Source organism: Mugil cephalus, chromosome 8 (genome assembly GCF_022458985.1).
Source record: "Mugil cephalus isolate CIBA_MC_2020 chromosome 8, CIBA_Mcephalus_1.1, whole genome shotgun sequence".
In the NCBI taxonomy this organism is placed as follows: Eukaryota; Metazoa; Chordata; class Actinopteri; order Mugiliformes; family Mugilidae; genus Mugil; species Mugil cephalus.
This window is the reverse complement of record NC_061777.1, coordinates 7,138,006-7,159,629: the sequence shown is the minus strand read 5'-3', so window position 1 is coordinate 7,159,629 and position 21,624 is coordinate 7,138,006. Positions and strand designations below refer to the sequence as shown.

The 21,624-nt window shown below is 43.9% G+C and overlaps 2 protein-coding genes across 3 annotated transcripts in view; one reads left to right on the top strand and one right to left on the bottom strand.

The window, feature by feature from the left end:
- The window catches only part of LOC125012449 (ADP-ribosylation factor-like protein 15), a 95,778-nt gene extending 93,558 nt beyond the window's left edge, over positions 1 to 2,220 (bottom strand). The window contains exon 1 of one of the 2 annotated variants that reach the window (XM_047592411.1): positions 1,720 to 2,220. Coding sequence is in view for 1 of the 2 variants with exons in the window: in XM_047592412.1 (XP_047448368.1) it covers positions 1,720 to 1,731 (12 nt within the window). In the remaining variant the exon portion in view is untranslated. The remainder of the gene's footprint in view (positions 1 to 1,719) is intronic. The other variant, XM_047592412.1, reaches the window with a different exon arrangement.
- Positions 2,221 to 7,301: 5,081 nt separating this feature from the next.
- snx18a (sorting nexin 18a) lies at positions 7,302 to 19,539 on the top strand. The gene is made up of 2 exons (XM_047592410.1): positions 7,302 to 9,260; positions 18,142 to 19,539. Exons 1-2 carry the CDS (start codon positions 7,745 to 7,747, stop codon positions 18,393 to 18,395), a joined length of 1,770 nt encoding a protein of 589 aa, XP_047448366.1. The 5' UTR covers positions 7,302 to 7,744; the 3' UTR covers positions 18,396 to 19,539.
- Positions 19,540 to 21,624: the final 2,085 nt, after the last annotated feature.

Sequence of the window (21,624 nt, the reverse complement as noted above, 5' to 3'; positions counted from 1 at the left end):
AACAATCCAGAGTTACAGCTGTGCTTTCCACACAAAACTCCAAGCCACAGAAAATCTTTAGACGACTCAAAAACAAGTGGAAAAAAACATATTCTAATAAAATGCTTCATGTGGGTTATAGCATTCAGAATTTGCCTAAAATAACTTAATTTTGGAGGCTGTGGTGGAATAGTATTACGCCGTGTTGTACCAACATGCGTTTCTATTATTTTGACAACTCCATTTTAGTCAGTGGGTGTGAGGTGGAAAAACAAATTATCACTCTTGCATTGAGGATCTTGAAGTCAGCGTTACTTTACTCCAGCAGTGCACAGAATCTCACACAACACAAGGTTATAGGAGAGGAGCTTGCGGAACAAAGACAATTAAGCAGTGTTTTTACACAATGCTTGGTTATCTTCGGTACACGTCACGCTACCTAGCAACAAGCTATCAAGTCCCTGGAAGGAGGGAGTAACTTCTTTGAGATGACACTAAGGCCTCCTGTAGTCTCCTTGACCTGATTCTCTACAGAAACAAGGCATTTATTCTTTGATGAACCTGTTTACAGTGGGCTACAACACATAACAAAACAGCACCACCCACTACATCCTCCAAAGTGATCATACAGTCAAAGACCACCTTTTTGATGCTGGTTCGACATGAGCACTTTAAGCTGACATAGATGAGAAACTATTTTATTATGTCACATCAGATGGGTGTTGTTGTTGTTGTTTTTGACAGCTGGGTATCTCTGGTTTAGCCTTTAGTACAAAAAAAACTTTCCATCAACATCTAACAGAGTTTATAGAATAACTCTGCGGCCACGGCCCAGCTAGTCATTAACACTAGGGCCGTCTCGGTGGCAGTCGCAGGATAGGACTTTGCCATCTTGAGCCGAGACATGTCCCAGTGAAGCTTTAAGTTCAAAGTTCCTCTTGGGTCTTGCATCTTGGGAGGCCCATTATAAACAAGCTGATAACACTGGGTGGGCAAGTTCCTCCACATTGCACACTGTCACTCTGTCCCCCTTTCTTTCGGGAATGACAGCACAATGTCTGTGTACACTTTTTTTTTTTTCCACTGGCTTTATAAATTCCCAGGGAAAGCCTCCAGTCACAGCTTCCTCTCTATTGTTGCACCGTTTCAGCAGCACCCATCCCGGCATTACAATGTGGGCAAAGGCCCAAAAATCATAATCTCCCGGCCTTAAAGCTGCAACAATAGCCCGGACTCAAATCCATCTTTTGATCACGAGTAATACAAAAACATGCAGGGGGCTAATATGTCAAACGAGCGCAGTAGCTAAGTGTGTAGCTTCGAGACCAAAACAAGAGCTCAGTAGCTGCAGGGAGGTTTTTTTTTGTGTGGAAAAACAGCAGCTTCGTGGCAAATTACAAAGCTAGAAAAAGTACTAGGTGGGTGTAGCTGGTTGGGTAGTTATCGGGTTTCACATGTAAACAAATAGGAGGTCTGGGTCAACCAGTTTTAGACCCCGCACTGAAACACCACTGGCTGCACCCAACACATTAGCATAAAACAACAAGCGGTGCTACCACTAATGCTAACTACTAACTGATAAACAATGATGAACTGTTGGTAGTTTACACACCTGTGTGGCGTCACTGTCTTCATTGGGAGACCAAAATGTAAAGAAACCGAACACGTTAGATGCACTCTTATCTTCTCGCCATAAACAAGTGTACCATAGCAATTGTTTTTTTCGATTCATTCACTTACCAGATAATCCATGTACTATCGCTGGCCAGTCACAGCAGCAGCACGAACAGGCTTTGTAGTAATTCCGTTTTTTTTTTTTTTTTTTTTTTTTTTTTTGAGTCCAAAAAATGTGGGTTTTTTTTTCTTTCTTTTTGTTGGCACACGTCACTTTGTATTCCCCGCCTCTCGACAGCAGCCACAGCTAAAACAAAAAATTAAAATAAAAAAAAAAAGCCAGCCTTTCGTTTTGTAAGCAGGAATTCTCGTCGCCCTCCTTCTTTCCCTTCACGTCAAGTTTCGTCGCGGCGACGGTTGAGTTTGTCGGAAAGCGAGCGAGGTTTTCGAGGGGCCGCAGGGTCCGTGTGTGTGTGTGTGTGTGTGTGTGGTTGTGTTTCCTCTGAATAGTCGGACCCTCTTCCACCGGCAGACTTCCAGTTTTATCACACAATATCAGTTTGGGTGTTTGGTTGAGGAAACTAAACGAAGAAGGCGACACCGCTACGTTACGCACGTCGTTGCGAGGCACGTACGACGCGCGTGGTCACGTGGCCAAACACATGGTGGCTATTTTCATTCCGGGGAAGGATCGTCTATGAAACGGACTTTTTGGTGTAAAGCAACTGCACTTTCGTCATTTTGGGCACATATTTTCAAACGAGGGACGATTGGGTTAATCGTGGTAGCTGTCGATTACTTAATAATGACACATAGACGCGCTGGTGTTGAAATCGAGAGGATTCTGTCACACCCTTAATGTGTTATAAGGCATAAAACATGTTTATTTATCCCACGAATGGGAAATTTCCTCGTCAGCGTAGCGCGGGATTAGACAAAAAAATTGAAAGAATATACAAAAAAAAATAACATCTCTGAAAAATATAAAGAGGAAAGTAGAAATATAGGGATATTCTGTATGTAGAATGGTAGTTAAAGTTGCTAAAATTGGTAAATATAACTGCTAAGATTACAAAAAAATAATAATTATAACGCCACTGTACGTCCAGCAATCTGACTGGCATCTAAAAAATAAAATAAGTACTGTTTTATAACAGTTATAATTTGCCATTTTTTGTATTAATGTTTATTTTTCCTTCTTTTTTTCTTAGTTTTCTTAACTCTTTTGTGCACTGTTCTTAAACATATATGCTGTTACCACACTACATTACCACATTTCCCCATTGTTGGATAAATAAAAGATTATCTTTTTTCAACTTATCTTATAAAGTATTAGACTTAGATAGACTTTATTGATCCACAGTTGCATATAAAGTAAACACTGGTAAAAAAAAACTAAATAATAATAATTAAAAATAACAAATGATATACGATAGTACACGCAAAAATATACAAGAATCACATATTAATGCATAAGCAGTACCCTCATTTTGTGTGGTACTACCTACATGACATGTTAAAAATCTTCTTGTGTAGGTAAGTCTTGAACTAGAACAAGGACCTCAACACTGTTGGTGCATTCCACCACTAGCATTCAATTATATATAACAAAAGCACCCCATATGGCCATTATTAATAAATACAGTTACATCACAACATGTCGTTTGAAAATGTAAACTTCAAATCACAGAACCACACCTACTCTTACACAAAGCTTTCACAATATGGCCAGTCCACAATATTTCTAAGCTTCTATGCAGCCCACATTACATAATGAATGAAAGGAGATGGCACAGTATGTAAAATAAATATATAACAAAAAAACTGTTTGTATAAAACATGAGGAGAGCATATTTTATGCACTGAGTAAGTGTTGTGTGTACACGTGTTTCACCGCAAAGAGCCACGCAACAGACACCACAGTCAGTTAGAAGAAGCGTGAGAGCATCCCAGATTGTATGTCACCCTTCAGGACCGTACAGATCTGCACAGAAATGCCTCGATGGACATGAAAAGCTATTATATGGGACCAAATTACCAGGACAAAGGAGAAGAATCGTTAAGAGTGACGCAAAACCAGGGCCAAGCCAACGTAGTAATGTGACTTCATCCTTATTAGAGGAACAGTATAAATCACAAGTCTGCTCAGTCTGATGCATGCAGCATACTGAAGTGATTCCTGCCCCTTGGGGACCACACTCCTCTTCAATATTTCATGTGATGTGCTCTGAAGGAAATCTCCCTGAACTCGTTTAAGTTGAAGGTGAACTGGATGTCCTGTGGGCGGATCTTAAAAGGCACGGAGAGTGTTTAGAAGGCACAGAAACACGTAGCTGTGCTTGATTTAATGTGCAGGGTATTTAAAACATGTGTACATTGCTATATGGATGGCTGTCTTCTTCTTCTTCTTGTCTGACCCAGTCACATGTGAGACGGGAGACCTCTGGAGGCCAGTGGCAGCACAGCAGATCGCATTCATGTGAAACGGGCTTTGGTCTACAGAGGCACACTTTTCTTATTTATGTTTTGCTCCATAGACACCTCATCACCGCCAGAATAAATTTGGGGCTCGGTGTTTTTACTGTAGGACACTTAAACACATAGAAAAGTGGAGACTTGGACCACATCCAGTACCCCGTGGTTTAGGGTTTATCAGATTTACCACCTGAGCTACAACCCTCTTCAACATTTACTTAATTATAGGGCCATACCTTAACTATATACAGTATAGTAGTGGACACGTTTTATAATGAGAAGAAAACATCTTGCTCAGTTTGGGTTTTAAAACGTGGCAGCAGAATAAACCACTCTTAATATATCCTTTTATGAATTATTTATCATGTTTTGACTAATAATTCAAAGCATCTTCTAATTCAGATATGTATTATTATTAATTATTAATAATATTATTTGTAGGCTACATATCAAAAGGAAGTTGTAAACGTTCTATTGCAAAATGAACACTAGGGGTCGGTGTCTACCAAAATAAAACGCACGTCTTCATAATAGGCCTCCTTGTGCTGCCCAGCATAAACATTACCCGGAGGAAATGGTTTGCTTATGTAATGGGATGTCAACAGGGCAGAGAATGGGTGGTTTTGGTGTAGTATATTTATCTGGATTACCAGGAATTACGATGTAAATGCACAAACAAATCTGACTTTTGGCTTTTAACAGGATTCGGTTTAGGATTATGCGTTGTTCTTCTGCTATATGATTACAACTGGGATTTATAAACATGCAAAATCCACCACCAGAAAGATGAACTGGTCAAAATTCCAGCAATATTTATGTGAAGTATGTGGAACAACGTTATAAGACTTACATGTTTCGGCCCATGGCCTTAATCGGAGTGTTGAAGAAGTTTTGACCATAGTTCACATATATTTTCCTTGGAGGAAGTTGAAGTTCCACGCTGATTAAAGCCATAAGAATTCTTCAGAGAATTTAATTGTTAACCAGGCGTTAAAGGCCACAGACTGTAAAACACCAAAACTATTCATTGAAATAAGTTAATGGGTTATTAGTGGCTCTGCATGGCCGGTTTCACTGGAAGGTTTACAGCCTGAGAATGCTGAAGCAAGCTAAACCCTTTCTGCGCCATTAGACCATTAACATGAACCATTCCACAAAGATGACCTAAAACTTTAGCAATAACAATGATGACTTAAATATTTCTTAACTTGTAGAAGACGGGTAAAGAAAGAGTAACTTCACAATATGTTCACTAAAGCTCCACATACAAGTTGATGGCTTTTTTTTTCTTTTTTTTTTTTTAGTGATTCGTGTCAAAACCTGTGATATTTCCTGTTAATCACAGGACACAGAAGAATTTCACACAAGTTCTTGTGTGAAATACGCTTTTATGAAATATAACAGTTGTTTGGGTATGGTATCTTTCTATCTATCTCTCTCTCACACACACACACACAATCTATCTATCTATCTATATATATGTGTGTGTGACAGAGAGAGAGAGAGAGAGAGAGAAAGAGAGAGAAACATTTTACTATTATATTTTGCACTATTGGACTCTCAAATATTTTAAATATTTTATGATATTTTATAGACAAAACACTGAATCTAATATTTTGAAACCATAGGCAGATTGATGCATGATTAAAATGTTCCATATTTGGTAGATTTATTCATGTGTTCATAATCATTTGAGTACATTTTCCCAGACTTAAAAATAGACATAAGGTATGTGATTCTACAGCTCAGCCCTGAACTGAAAATGAAATCAGACTGCGCACCAGTCAGTCAGCATGACTTGGCACGGCGTTCCCTTCCGAATGAGGGATCTCGCAGAGCTTTTGTCACCGTCACCTCATTGGCCGTGCCATGCTGACGGCTTCTCTATCATATAATCACTCGCAGTCTTGTGTGAAATTGATAAATCAGGTGGGGCTCTTGGCTTCGTGAGTGTGAATATCCTATTAACACTGTCTTTGTGAAAACAAGAGAAAGGGCTTAGTCTAGGCTGAGTGTACAGCTTTGAAGGAAATTATGAGAGAAAATATTGATCACATATTTTTGGATATATGATGATCTGGATGATATTTCAAGATACCCTTTTATTTTCAGGCCTCTGCTGTGTGTCAGCCACCGTCAGCTTTAGTCGAAAGAAAGAGCATCTGTAATATATAATTAAGAAAATAACATGATCAGCGTGCTATAGCCTTGAGTAAAACGCAAAACTGAAAAAAAGGCGACTGGACTAATTGAAATTTTTTCTTGGCTTTCTTGTTGAGTTAGTTGCCTTTGTTTCAGTTTTGCTTTGCTGGATATACCGGGATGACAGAATAAACACAGCCTTCGCTTCTTCCTTCCCTCACATAGAATGTTTTCTCATGACCTAACCTTGCCTAAGTATTTTCATACCATTGTACTTTGTGGTATTCCACTGCACCGCCTCTATCAACTAAAACCTGATGCATGACATTTTAATGTATAAACCAGTACGGGTGGAGCTCAACAGTTCCTTGAATTTAATAGATCAATGATTAGTTTTTGTGTATCATTCTATTTTGAGGTGATTATTAGTGACACATACACAGTTCAGACATAACATTATGATCACCTTCCTATGTGTTCGGAAGGGCGGGGATTGTTCCAGAGCATCTCACAGATACTTGATTAGTCTTATCTGGTCACACATCAGGTGCAACATGACATTTCTGTTCCTTCAAAAACAGTTGTGACTCATCAGAGAATAAGACATGGGCCTTCTGAGGGTGTCCTGTGGTGTCTGGAAACAGGATGCTGTTAGTGGGGGGGCCTTTGGGTCCTACGGTTTGAGGGGATGGGGTCTCTGTGGATCATCCAACAGATGTTGTTCCTAAACTGTTTTTGTGTACGTGTGTGTATGTGTCGGGTTGTATCCTGCTGGGGATGGCTGCTGCCATCGAGGAGTGTTATTGCTATTGGGTGGGGGTGCCTGGTCTGATCTAGGTGGGTGGTACACGTATAAGTAACTTCCACATGAATGAATGCCAGCTCCAAAGTTTCCCAGCAGGTCACTGTGATGTCACAAGATGTCATTTACCTCTCCTGGTCATAATGCTGTGGCTGATCGGTGTAAAAGATTCAGCGTGGATTTTAAAATCTTAGTGTTAATGTTAGAAATACTCATACTTGGCCTGCAATCTGTTTTCGGGGGGGAGAGAGGGCTTGAGGCAGTCAACAAGTGTTGTTGCAGCCCTGCCCGGTGGTTGATTTGTGTTGCCTGGGAGGATTGCAGATTGTTGTGGCTCCGCCCTCGATTATTCAGCCTGGTCGACGTGCGGTTGCTGCGCAGCGTGTGAAGGCAGAAGAGTCCGGCTGTGAGCGGAGGGACACCAGAGGAGCTCAGACAGAAAAAAAAAAAAAAAAAAAAAAGGAAAAAAAACGCTCGATCCTGCTGCACGCGCTGCAACATCTGGATGAAAACAACCGCTGCTTATTCTCAGGGTTGACTGAGGAGGAGAAGGAGGAGGAGAAGGAGGAGGAGGACAGGGAGGACCGAACCGAGGAGGGCTTTCTGAGCTGCGTTGATTTTCTGGCGCTGTTAGAAGTTTGTGCGCGGAGTTTGTAGTTGGTAGTAGTGGCTTCGGGTTAAGGGTCGCTGCCTCTCCGTCCTGCTCTCCTGCCTCCAGCTGCGCGGCGAACCATGGCGCTCCGAGCCAGGGCGCTGTACGACTTCAACTCCGAGAACCCCGGCGAGGTGTCGGTGAAGGAGAACGAGATCGTAACTTTGTACAGCGAGCAGGACATCGAGGGCTGGCTGGAAGGGACGAACAGCCGGGGGGAGAGGGGACTGTTCCCCGCGTCGTACGTGGAGGTCCTGCGGAACGACGCCGCCTCCACGTTCAACAACAACAGCTGCGCCACATCTGGGGACTCCCGATACGCCAACGTCCCGCCCGGAGGGTTCGACGGCTCGATCAAGCCGAAAGTTGAAAACTTTGCGAAGCCGTCGGCCCCCGTTTTCGCCAATTTCTCAGCCCCGCCGCCGCAGCAGCAGCCCCTTCCTCCGCCCGTGCAGCAGAACGCGTACCAGCATCACAGCCAAGGCAGCGATGATGACTGGGATGATGATTGGGATGACAGCTCCACAGTGGCCGATGAGCCAGGGACCGTGGGAGGGAGGTACCATGACTTTGAAGGCAACGGGCCCTCCACTTACAGGGTGTCCACATCAATGCCAAGAGGCGGTGCACAGCAAGCAAAGAGTTCCGCTACGGTCAGTCGGAACCTGAACAGGTTTTCAACCTTTGTCAAGTCAGGAGGGGAGGCGTTTGTGCTCGGGGAGGCTTCGGGATTTGTCAAGGATGGGGATAAGATCTGCGTGGTGATGGGTCAGCACGGTCCAGAGTGGCAGGAGAACCCCTACCCGTTCTCCTGCACAATAGACGACCCCACCAAACAGACGAAGTTCAAGGGCATGAAGAGCTACATCTCCTACAAGCTGACCCCGACTCACACACAGACCCAGGTCAACCGGAGGTACAAGCACTTCGACTGGCTCTACGCCCGCCTGGTGGAGAAGTTCCCCGTCATCTCGGTGCCGCACATCCCGGAGAAGCAGGCCACGGGGCGCTTCGAGGAGGACTTCATCTCCAAGAGGAGGAAAGGCCTCATATGGTGGATGAACCACATGACCAGCCACCCGGTCCTGGCCAGGTGCGACGTCTTCCAGCACTTCCTCACCTGCAGCAGCACGGACGAGAAGGCCTGGAAGCAGGGGAAGAGGAAGGCGGAGAAGGACGAGATGGTCGGGGCCAACTTTTTCCTCACCATCAGCACCCCGCCGGCCCCCCTCGACTTCCAGGAGGTGGAGAGCAAAATAGACGGGTTCAAGACCTTCACCAAGAGGATGGACGACAGCGCCCTGCAGCTCAACGCCACGGTCAGCGAGTTCGCCCGCAAGCAGATCACCGGCTTCAAGAAGGAGTATCAAAAAATGGGGCTGTCGTTCAAGGCCCTGAGCCAGGCCTTCGAGATGGACCAGCAGGCGTACTCTGGGGGGCTCAACCTGGCCATCTCCTTCACTGGGGACGCATACGAGGCCATTGGAGACTGTTTCGCTGAGCAGCCGAGCAAGGATCTCGACCCAATCATGGATTTGTTAGCTCTTTACCAAGGACACTTGGCGAACTACCCAGATATCATCCATGTCCAGAAAGGTAAAACAACAACACTGAAATACATGTTATAAATACACAGATCAGTCATATCATTATGACCACTGACAGGAGACGTAAAAAAAAAACATTAACCATCTTGTGACAGTACAGCGTTCTTTCTGCTGGGAAACTTTTGGAGCTGACATTCATTCATGTGGATGTTACTTAGACACGCACCACCCACCTAGACCAGACCAGGCGCCCCCACACCCACAGCAATCACACTCCTTTGTGGCAGCAGCCATTCCCAGCAGGATACAGCCTGGCACACACACATGCACATGCACACAACAGTGTAGGAACAACTCAAAAAAGATAAAAAAACACCTGTGGTGTCAGCAAACAGAAAGTTTCTGTGGCTCCCCGCTAACAACATCCTGTTGCCAGACACCACAGGACACCCTCGAAAGACCCATGTCTATTCTCTGATGAGTCACAACAGTTTTGGAGGCCTACGCAATATTAGGTGGTCATAATGTTATGCCTGATCAGTGTCTCTCACTCGTCTTATTTAAAGTCACGAAAGAGGAACCTCTCAATAGTTAATCTGTGGCACAGGGACCAGTCTTTTCGAGTACTTCTTGTACTGAAGACTGAAGACAATAAGAATTAATCAAACAGTTGTCAGAAACCCACAAACTTAATGGTTTTTCATGTCAAATGTTTCATAGTCCCAGTGTTCCAGTCAATTAAAAAAAAAATCACCACACATACTCATAAAATAAAACCTCATTAGTAGCTGTGGAGTCATAAAAACAGTTTCTAGGCTTTACCCTCTACCTCATGTTTGGCTTGGTCACAGCCAGCGGGGGCTTAACGTTGAAGAAGCACAATGTGTGTTTGCCGGCCAGCGGCCACCGCGAAGAGTAGGTCTTAGGTCAGCTGTTGTTAGGACGGCAGTCAAGTTACAATATGTCACTTTGAAAAACAAATACACAGTGTTTGCATTTGGACGTTTGTTTTTACGCTACTGTTTGTCTCGCCACATGGGCGGCACCCGTACGGCTGTCGTTTGATTTTTTCCGTGCATCTGGACACAGAGAACGTCCTGCGAGAGTCCAGCACAAAAATGAGACGCGCGTGCTTCCCGGGCTGGGTACAGATTTTGTTAGGCTAATCAAAGTCTTCCTCCCACACGACCCCTAACTCAATCACAGATCCCATTGTGCGGTGAAATGTCACTCTCGTGAGAGGCGACGCTGTTATGCAGAGGACACTGTGGAAGTGTTTGCAGAGACCCTCACACTGCTGCTGCTGCTGCTGCTGCTGCCTTTACGTGAGACTGTTGCACAACTGCTTCCCTGTCATTAAAGAGAAATTAGTGATATAAAAAAAAAAAAACATGCACACAATGCAAACCTAACCGGTCCTGCTCTTTGTCAGTTACACCTGACTGACTGCTTTGTCAACGTTTACATGTGAAAGGCTCACGTGTACGTGGTGGTGTTATCATATCGTGAACGCTACCTGAAACGGCGCCACGCAGGACACGATGCAGGAGGTCAACAAAACACTAATCCTCTCATTCCATGCATCATTTCCAATCCTCCTGGAATCCTCCCGCTCTATCTAACTGAAACCACATGACCCGCTCAGATCAGAGTGGGAATTAACGTAGCAGGGGCCCCTGCTGGTGTCCAGGTCTTAATGTATCAGATATTTGGTTCTTTCAGCTGGAGCTTGTGGCTGGTGACAGCCTGTGGACGTCTTGGTTTATCGTCCGTCTCCCCTGCAAACACTGGGCCTATTCACTCCACAATAGATGGCACTGGGGAAACAGGACAGACTGTGTTTTTGCTCTGGTTGGAGCAGGACTTCCCAGTCAGCTCAAATCAAGTTTGCCACGTCGGCCACACACACACACACACACAGAGCACAAACAAGGTGACACAGCCATTTACACAGTCTGCCGTGATAAGCCCAGCCTAATTCCACAGATAAGAGATTCTGAAGACCTTGCTGCGGGCACGATGTTGAGAAAAGACGCATATATACACACACACACACACACATCAGTGAGCCGATGGAGGAGACGGGGCATGCGGCAAATGAAAGCACAGCCATGCGTAGCGTGTTGGATGTAAAATGACTTTGATCTCATCTTGTTTTTAATGTACCAAGGCTGTTCTTATTATTTTAGGTCCGGCGGGGCCTACTTTTTTTTTTTTTTTTTTACCATTTGAATATTCCCTTTCTCCTTAAACTATTATGTAAGTGAGGGCCCCACAGCTAATTCCTAAATAAAGTAGGTAAAGTAAGTGAGTAATACTGTAGATGTTAACCTGGCCTCCACTAGAAACTGATCAAGTATCTGTGGGATGGGGGCCCTCCATTAACAACATCCTGTTACCAGACATCACAAGAAGACCCCCTCAGAAGACCCACGTCTGTTTTCTGATGAGTCACAACAGTTTTGGAATCAAAATCAAAAGCAAAAATAAAGCAATTAAAAACAGTTAATGTCGTGAGACCTGATTGGCAGCCGGTCGCTCAGTTGCCCGTGTATTTACAGGAAGTGCACACAAGTACAAGACGTCCACGCCTACGTCTATCTGCGTTGTCTAGTTGCCTCTGTAATCATCCAGCTGGTGACCAATTGTTGACGGGACGCTGAAATGACCTGGCTTTTAAAGAGATTATGACCACCAATGGCTCAGATTTCACTGACATTGTGTGGAGACAATACGGTGCAGCTGCAACCTTTAAGGTACAGCAGTCATGCATGCTTTGGTTTTTTTGTGCCGTCAGGCTTTCTCTCAGTACTGAACTGAACACTTCCCCTTTTCTATATCTGTCCGGCTTTAATGCACCCCATGCCAGGGGAAATGTCTATGAGTGTCGTTGAGGGTTATTGCCCGGTTAAACACCTGAATGGAGGCCACATCCTTTGTTGTCATGAACCGAAGGAGACATTTCCGCAGCACGAGTGCTTACACAGGCTGTCATTGTCTCCTTGGATAGAAAGAGAGCGTGTCCACAGATAGGAGGGAACAATACTCGATAGTTTGACTCAGCTGTTGAAGCTTTTAAAAGGCGTGTTTCTCAATCATTAGGTCATGCCGTATGTGGCTTGGGAGGGGTCTTTGGCGGTGGTCGTATCACACGTCAGAGCAGCCACTTATCAGCGGCAGCTCCGTTCCATTTTTAGCTTCCTGCAACTGTCTCATCAGACACCGGGCGGGTTTTTTATTTGGCCCAACATAAGCGACCGGTGACATATGAGCTTCCCCAACAGAGGGACATTGACCATCACCCCATCGATCCCAAACCTCTACAGGGACCCCATTAGCCATTAGTGCGCTCGCAGCTTGGCAGGGTCAGTGCTTTCTTGTGCTGCCGACATCATATCTGGCTTTCTCAGAAAAAAAAAAAAAGAAGAAGAAAGAAAGAAAAACATATTGAGCTTTGCACAGTTTATTTTGGTCCGAGCCGAACTTTGAGACCTTGGCAGCATTAGGGTGTGAGGCTTGTTCTTAAAGCCCTTGAGGAAGGGGAAGTGAGGAGTTTCATAAACCCTGAGATAGTAGCCAAGACAACACCATTTTTTTTATTCTTTATCAGGGCCGACCTAGTCTTTTTTCATTAAACAGATGCAACTGGAACGCAACCACTTAAGGCGGCTCGGGGCTCTTGTTCAAACACTTGCTCAGTGTGATAATATTGATCTTTCCTGTTGTGCTTCTGGGAAGAAGGAAAAAAAAACCTGTTGATTGTGAAGTGGTGCGCGACAGTATGTTCTGGTCTGCAGTCAACATCCTCCTCGTTAAAATAACAGAGGACCACTCACTTCTGTTACGAGTTCGCAAAAGGTTGCCATCAACACTCGGATATCGAGTCTGAATCTGAGTGTTTTCCGGGAAAAGCGCACAATGAAGCACACTGTAGCGTGCACTCTAATTTAATCAGTTTGCTTGAGAGTGTTAAACTCAAGCCGGTGGTTTGAGTTTAACTGAGTTTAGCTGAGACGCCTTTTTTTTTTTGCTCGGCCCCGTGTCCTCCCCGCTTTGACCACATTCCTGCGCCCTCCTTCCCTTGTTAATTCTCCCTAATCAGCAGCATTTTGCCCGTTCTCATCACACTTTTATCACCGCGTGAAGCGATAAAACAATGGCCGGGAAGCGAGGGAAAGCACCGATTTACGAGGATGTCAGCTCTTCCTGCTGACTCAGCCTCTGCGCCGACGCTCCCCCCCTGCGCAAACGCGCCTGATATATCGTTCCCCCCGTTATTGAAATGTGCTCTAATGCGCGTAGTGAATGACAAGAGGGTGGCGGTGGCGATGAGACGGGCAGGGGGGGTGTTGCCGCTGGTTGTTCAGGTCACAGGCCCTGCCAGTGGCGTGGTGTTGTGTAACCGAGGATTACGTAAGCGCTAAAACGGCTGCCTGGAGGGCTCCGTGCCACCTCCCTTGACCCACAGAGGACTTCTACACAGGAAGCAGATCAACTTTTTCTTATTTAGAAACCCTTAGTTATTTCTGTAGCTCTCTGGACCACTTTACCGCTACATATCTTTAGAGTCATATTACCAAAACAGCATTATGTATCTCCAATATAGTTACGGTAATATGACCATTATTGAGTATTCTCGTAATGCTTTGTTCACATGAACCTAATGGCAGATGGTAAACCTGGCACTCAGAGATATCTGTAAAAATATATTAATCGCACAACTTTCAAACTAATGCTTCTAATCTCCATGCTCTTAGTGGCTGTAACTAGCTGTGACGTCACGAGCATACCCTCTATTGGTGACAAAATAATCATAATATGCATAAGCATACAGAGCGGGACATGCAAATGAATGCCTGTGCAATCAAGTACTTGCACAACGAGTCAACAGATAATGATCTCTCTGTGTTGCATTTCACGCCAACCAAGCAGTTAGTGGTTTGCCCGAGCTGAAGTGAGGAGCAACAAAAAACATCAGAAGAGTCACAGAAAAGTTTTGATCTGATAGGAAGCAATGTCCAGTGGATTATTACAGTTTAAATTTAAAAAAAAAAAAAGAGTGATGGTGAAGACAGTCACACATTTGCATTGGTGTTGTTGAAAGAAGGGAATGGACTTTAGGCTGCATGTCATTGTCGTACCCCTTGTATTGACAGCGTTTGTGTAATTTAATCCCAAAATGGTACAACAAGAATACAGCACCATCATCTTGGCATACTCAGTTATAAAATGAGTCAGTAACACCCAACTGAATAGTCCCACAGTCAATCAGAAACTTTCTTCCGCAAAGAAGATGTGGGCGAGGGAAACTGGTTTGATGTAAATCTGCATGTTCTTTAAGAAACAGGAGACCTCGTTTAAAAGTTTGTTTAGCTCGATGTGCTTACAGGATCAGCCGAGGTTTTGCTGGTGGCAATGGACGGATACGTCATTCAGTTTTTTTTTTTTTTAGTCAGAGACGAATTTGTCCAATCTACATTTACTGGTTAAGCTTCAAATTGTTTTGCTTTTGTTGGTTTTCTTTCTCATGTTTGACCATAACTCAAATTGCATAAAGTTTGAAGCCTTCACCTTGGTCTCTGGGGATTTGTGTGGGATATTTCATCGAGTGAACAGCCGGTTAATCGAGAAAATATTCATCGACTGACTGATTTGCTGAATTGCTTGACGTTATCATAATAGTGGTTCTAGTTATAGTTTTTTTGTTTTTTTTGTTTTTTATGACGAGCATGCTTGCAGCAGGGGGTCTGCTCATCGCTGACACCGTCCTCTCAGACCGAACTCTTGCCATACTCATAAATTCTCCATGGTAACAATTATTCCTCCTTTAGTCCGTTAGTGGGCCTTTAAAACACAGGAAGGCCGGGACTTTTAAAGTACATCAAACACCTCTTTGGATTTAAGTCTTTGGACAGCTGTGTTTGTTCCACTGTCTTTTCCAACACCCTGTATCCGGGTCGTTTGATGTCTTAGCCTCTTCTTCGGCCGTTTTCAGTCAGTGACACAGATATCAAAGATCTAGGTTGAGTTGCAGCCGAAGGAGCACCAGCCAGGAGGCGAAACAGGGCAGATTTTATTTAAAGAGTGAAGAGATGTCTTCAGAAGGGATGTTGTACAGAGAAAGAGCGGTAGGTGAGTCTTTTGTGGTCGTATGTTCAGGAAACCAGCAGCCTACATCGAGTTTCAGGCAAGTGACTCAACACACATGGTGGCAAATAAAAAAAAAAAAAATCCTATGACAGGTCAGTGCAGGAAGTTTCATGCTTCAAAGTTACAAATCTCACCTCTACACTCTGCCTATCTGATTGCATTTCCTGTCGGCTGCAAGGTGTTAATTTCATCTTGCTACATGTCGTCTGTGTCATTACAGAAAAATTACGACACCTCTGTGTCAACCCTCACCAGCATCACATCCCTGTGAACTACATAAGTATTTGTTTCTGCGTTTAACAGCGTTGAGCAAGACAATGCACTGGCAAGTTCCTAGGGCAGATCAGACGGGTCGACCGCAGAGTTTCAGTCGGAACGTTTCAAGACGATTTTCAGTATAATTCGATCGATCAAACGTCAGGAAACAAATGCCTCGTTTATCTGGGCAACAGTCCAAAACACAGAGACTAGGATAAGAGTCAATAAACACTCACAAACTGGAAAGTGGAAGTTGTGCATACCCGCTGTTTCCCTAGCAGCAAAGTTAATTAAATAAAGAGACGCCAAACTTCCTCGCCTCGCCGTGCCAATGTAGCGACAATTTTGACAATTGTTATTGTCACGAACAAATTCTAAGAAAGGCAGAAATAAAGTTGCGCATGCTGTGTTCCTCTTTGCTTCCAGTGGAGAAATTTAACCACTGTAAAGCAATAAGTTCAGACAGACCAGTTAACCTGCCAGTTCCTCTGGCGTTATAACTTAATACTTATTCTCACTATTCTCATTTTCTAATTCAGTCAATCAGAAAATGTCAGCGGTTTAAGTGGTCAGCCACAAGCTGCTGGTGTTCGGCTCTGCTTTTCCATCAAACCGTTTGTCTGGAAAGACTGAAACTAATTTCTCGCTTTAACCCCTGAATGACTGAAGGCATGTTCTGCAGCGAGCAACTGTGGGCAGTGGGGTTTGTGCTAAAAGGAAGCAGCACTGACAGATGATATGACATGTGAGAAAATGCAAGATTGTAAAGCCTCATGTCCACCACAGTGACGCCAGCAAGCAGGTCTTCCCAGACAAGTGACAACACAGAGACGAACAAAAGTTTCAGTATGAGTGCGACCACGAGCAATTTTATTTCTTTTTTATGCAAAAGCAGTTTGCACATTAAACACGTGGTACGACCTGTGTAACCCAACCTTTGTCATGCTTAACCCTTAACGCTGCTGCAGAATGCAAACTCCACAGTAGTCGTGAAATACATCTGCCCCCACAACAGCTTTGGCATCTAATCTACCTCGCTCTGGTTTACTTGTCAGTGTTTCCGCTCGGCTTGTTTTAAATTTACATGACATTTACATGGGTTTTTGGTGACCGTCATTTGGATTAATTTAAAACATTTGAGATTTGCGACAGAGTTGGATGTCCCACAGGAAAGAGTAGTAGCCTAGTCCACTAGCTACATGTAACATTAAACTCTTGACTCTCTCAATGTAACTCTGAGATTATAGGAGCGTGGCAGCGGTTGGATTCTGATTTATTAAAGGAAAATACTGCCGTTAATGGTAAATGGTCTTGTTTTTAGATAGATCTTTTCTACCTGTTTTACTCAAAGTGGTTTATGGTCACAAATGCCACATCTACCGACTCATTCACATAAGTGCATGGACATTCGCACAATAGCTGCAAGTACTGGACCAACTAGAGGTTCACTGTCTTGCTCGGGGACACTTCGGGTTGTGGTCCATGTATGAAGTTCAAGCCGCTAACCCTTGAGTCTGTGGAGATTTGGGAAGACCTTCTCACATTGTGCCCTATATAAGGTTGTTCCCTGCACTCCATGTTATTAACTTCACTCTTTAGTGAGTAATTGAGGTTTCTTTTATCATAACCTGTAGCCTGGTTCTTGGAAATAACATTCAAGTGCATTAGTAAGCTACTTAGCCAGGCATGCTAATTTACTGCAGAAAAATAGTCAGTTTGTTGGGCCATGATATCAGAACGCAAGTTATTGACGTAGCAAGACCTTGTGAGGTTTAATACGTTGGCAGTTTGACTCCCATGAGAAGGGATACCATAGAGCAGAGTCCAAGATGAAGGTAGGACTTAGGGACAGGACACTACAAATGCTGGTGTTTTGAGTCTCTTCGGTTGAGATATTCTGGACATGGATGCGATAGAGACAGGTTGGAAAGTCTGAAAGATTTGCAAGGAATTTAAAGAATGGGGACTTGGTCCGATTGGCTCGGAGAATGGAAGCAAAGGGCTCAAGAGTTGAGAATGAAGTGACTTTGACAGCGTGGGTAAAGGGAAGTGATGGAAAGGAAAGCAGGGGAGAATCGAGGGGGAATGCGTGGGAACAGATTTTCCTCATTGACCCATGTTAATATCGTGTCCTCGATAGTGCCTACCTACAACCTCGGTAGCTGGTCCCAAACCGCAAGCCACGTTCCCTTAAATGGTCGTATCGTAAGCTCTGAAGTGACATAATGTAACAGATATTTTCAGCGCTGCTGCCCTCACATGCCCTTATTTTAGATTCAGATTTGGCCAGACCCAGGGAGTTTGGAACAAACTGGTCATGCTCAAAATTCTTTGAACTATTTTTGGGTTAAGTTCGAGTAAATAAGAGCTTAAAATGGAACCTGCCTGGGTGTAGTTTTCAGCTCTGGTGGAATAAGCATCAGCGACGTAAGACCGTGGGTTAATAGATAAATGATTCATGCAGAATGCAATAAATAGAAACCTCTATCTAAATTCCTTCTCTGTTTTGTCTCCAAACACAGGAGCCCTGACAAAGGTGAAGGAGAGCCAAAAGCACGTGGAGGAGGGCAAGATGGACCGGGCGCAGGCGGACGGCATCAACGACCGCTGCAACATCATCTCGTGCGCCACGCTGGCCGAGATCCAGCACTTCCACCACATTCGCGTGCGAGACTTCAAGGCTCAGATGCAGCACCACCTGCAGCAGCAGATCGCCTTCTTCCAGAAAATCACGGGCAAGCTAGAGGAGGCTCTGGAGAAGTACGACAACGCGTAGCGGATCACTCGCCTTCAGCCGCACGGGCTCAGAGCTGGGTGATGAATGGCCGCCGGGCGCCTCCCTTTGCCAGCAGGCGGCGTTTTTGGCTAAAAACAGTCGGGGGGCCGCGCACCGCTGAGAGACGCTTAAACAGCAGGGAGGGACGTTGGAGGAGATTTACGTTCCAGTAATGAGGACATTTAAGACGAATCCAGGTTTCCATGAGCGCTGGCCACAATATTTGGGCACTCGTTTAAGAGAGGACGTTGTACTTTAATGAAGTCGGGCCAACTTTTATTACAAACAAGAGTCGAATTCTTTTAGGTTTAATGAGAATCAGTAATAATGACGGTGCACCAGTTGCTCTAGTGCGTGGGAATATTTTTATCTAATCATTGTCCTGCAGAGAGAGAGAGACAGATCTTGCACATCTGATGCGAGATTTCCTTATATCAAGTGTTTCTAGCCTTACAGCAACACCGTTTTTAACTGACTGCCACTCCAAGGAGCAGCGGCGCTCCCGTGGGCTAACTCACTGCCTTCTGGAAACACTCAAGCCCTTCGCTGGTATATTTCTTTTTTTGACAAAACAGGACAAAAATGTTTACAGTCTCCTCACTGAGCAGCCGCTGTCACCGCTCTCGCTGTGCCTTCTGATTACGTCTCTTTGTTACTAAAAAGCTTTATATATATATATATATATATATATATACACGGTTTCTGTAGGAATATATTGTATTTGTTTTTACATATTTTGCAGTCTTTGACGGAAAAAAAAAGGTTCACTGCTCTTTGATCGAGAGCAGTGTCTCTTTTTTTTTTCATGGGAAATCATATTCTACACCCAGGATTGACTTTAAACACTCAGCAGTGTGATGAAATCAGGATACCCTGCTTTGGCACCGGTGCTTATTTAGGAATGCAGAATATTTAAGGGACGAGTTTGAATGACACCGATCTGTGCCGACAAATCCTCGATTTTCTGGCTTATTTTGTTTTTGGGGGAGGGGCGGTTTTTCATAGGCAGAGGATGGAGGGTTCCTCACCTGTTCTAATAATACAGGCGTACTGGTGTTTTTAACCTTGGTGATGCTGGTTGCATCGTGGAGAGATTAATGTAGAAGCAGAGACACAGAATAAATTCTTCAGTCACTGAAACGCACTGGTTGGTCCTTTGTGTTTTGTCGAGCGCTTTAATACGTCAGCTATCTGTTGTTATTATTCATTAGACGAGTGTGTTTCAACTTTGGGGTCGCGACCCCACACGGGGTCGCCTGAAAAATATATACTGATAAAAAATATTTTTTAATTATTATTATTTTAAAAATTAAAACACCTCACACAATGTTAACAACTCAAATACTCAAATATAAAAACTCAATTATAAATCTAGTTCAAATTAGGGGTCGGAAAAAATATCAATATGGCAATATATCGTGATATTTTTTCTTACGATACAAAAAATCATGTTTTGGACCAATCGTGAACAACTCCCACACCTCCACCACCATTTTTCCTGTACAAGTGCAATAAACTGGAAATGGATCGTTTGGATTAATATTGTTTTTTTCCCTCATATATATCAATATGTCGGATTATCTTAATATCACAATAATGTATCATATCGTAAGTCAAGTATCGTGATACGTATCGTAAAGTCCTTGCCGATACCCACCCCTAGTTCAAATAAAATGCAGCGTATAAAATATCTGAGCTGGCGATCACGTGACTGCACATGATCATTATTTCATTATTTATACTTTTTGTGACATTTTTATTTGGTCGTGCGCCAGTTTCAGATGCAGCCCTTTTTTTTCATAATTAGTTATAAGAGAGATTGTTTTTTATTAATCTTCAGTCTTGACCTTACTGTACATTTAGGCCTATATCCTGGTCAGGGAAAATAAAAGTGATGACTTTGGACACTAATCCTGGCTTCTATTTGTAACACAATATGACAAACATGATAGTAAACTAATTCTAGAAAAAAAAAAAATAAATGTCTCCAGGGTCGCCCTGATGTCAAAATGGGGTCACGACCCAAAAAAGGTTGGGAACCACTGCGTTAGACCTTTATCTAGAGCCTAAATGAGCCTAAATACACCGAACAACCTTGGCAAAACGCAGATAAAACATTGTGTGCGCTGACAGGTTAATTGGCCGTTGAGAGAAAGTGCCTCGGTCAGACAAGTAACGTTTATACAACCAATGTACCGTCGCTACTTCAATGGCAGAAAGAAACAGAGAGAGTGAAACAGTGCAGCTCTGCAGGTTTCCTTGGCTGCATCCCCCTGGAGGACTGGTGTGGCGTGTCTGCATGTGTGTGTGTGTGTGTGTGTGTGTGTTTCAGGCTCGGCTCACAGATCTGCTGACAACACGGAGCACGGCCGGGCACCTGGGACATATGGCCGGGGCCGTTAAAAGTGTCGGAGTAGATGACAGTGAACAGGAAAAAGGTCAGAAAACAGCTGGGAGAGTTTTTCATCAGCCTTTCACCGCCAGCCGCAAGCGAGAGGTTCTGTTTTTCAGAGCTTTCTCCTCGGTTTGTTCACGAAAATATTCACCACACGCCGACTTTGCTTCCTGTCTCGAGGTGAAAAAAAAAACACAATATGGAGCTGCAGATTTTTGCGAGACGAGGCTCCAGATTGACAGATGTGATGTTGAGCAGAAGGTTAACAAACGCCAGCTGCAGGTGTTTTTTTTGTTGTTTTTTTTACCTGTGGGTCACAGCAGGAACCACCTGGTGCTCTTAATATGTTAATGCAATGCAGCGTTTAAATTAATATTCCAATTTAAATGCTGGCACCACTTGGAACAAGAGTTTTCCTGGAACTTCATATCCTCTTGATAAGACTTTGACCTTAAGTCAGATTTGAAATTTCAAGCTCGCCAAGCAGGTCTGAACACACTCGAAACGCATTTGAGATCAGACCGTATTTGGAAGTGGTCCAGGCCACTCGTGACCATGTACTCTCAGTAGTGTGAACGCAGGCTACATCCTGGCCATGCGGATGTGTTACTTATGTGTCACTCAATAATTGCTGGTGTCTTATTTACCCAAAGGCTGAGCTCTGATGAAGCATGCAGCGATAACAGACAGAGTCATTGTTATGATGCAGCGTCATGGGTCACAAACACACACAAGGAACCGAGCCAGGATCTAATAATAGGGTCAATAGATGATTGTGGGACTTTTTTAGTTTTGAGACCTATAATCAACATGGCCGCACAAAACCAATCACCG

What these genes read in the sequence shown, in the direction of transcription:
- snx18a (XM_047592410.1), top strand. Translation starts at nt 7,745, where the DNA reads ATGGCGCTCCGAGCCAGGGCGCTGTACGACTTCAACTCCGAGAACCCC. An exon ending in TATCATCCATGTCCAGAAAG is followed by an intron (nt 9,261 to 18,141) that starts GTAAAACAACAA and finishes CTCCAAACACAG; the next exon opens with GAGCCCTGACAAAGGTGAAG.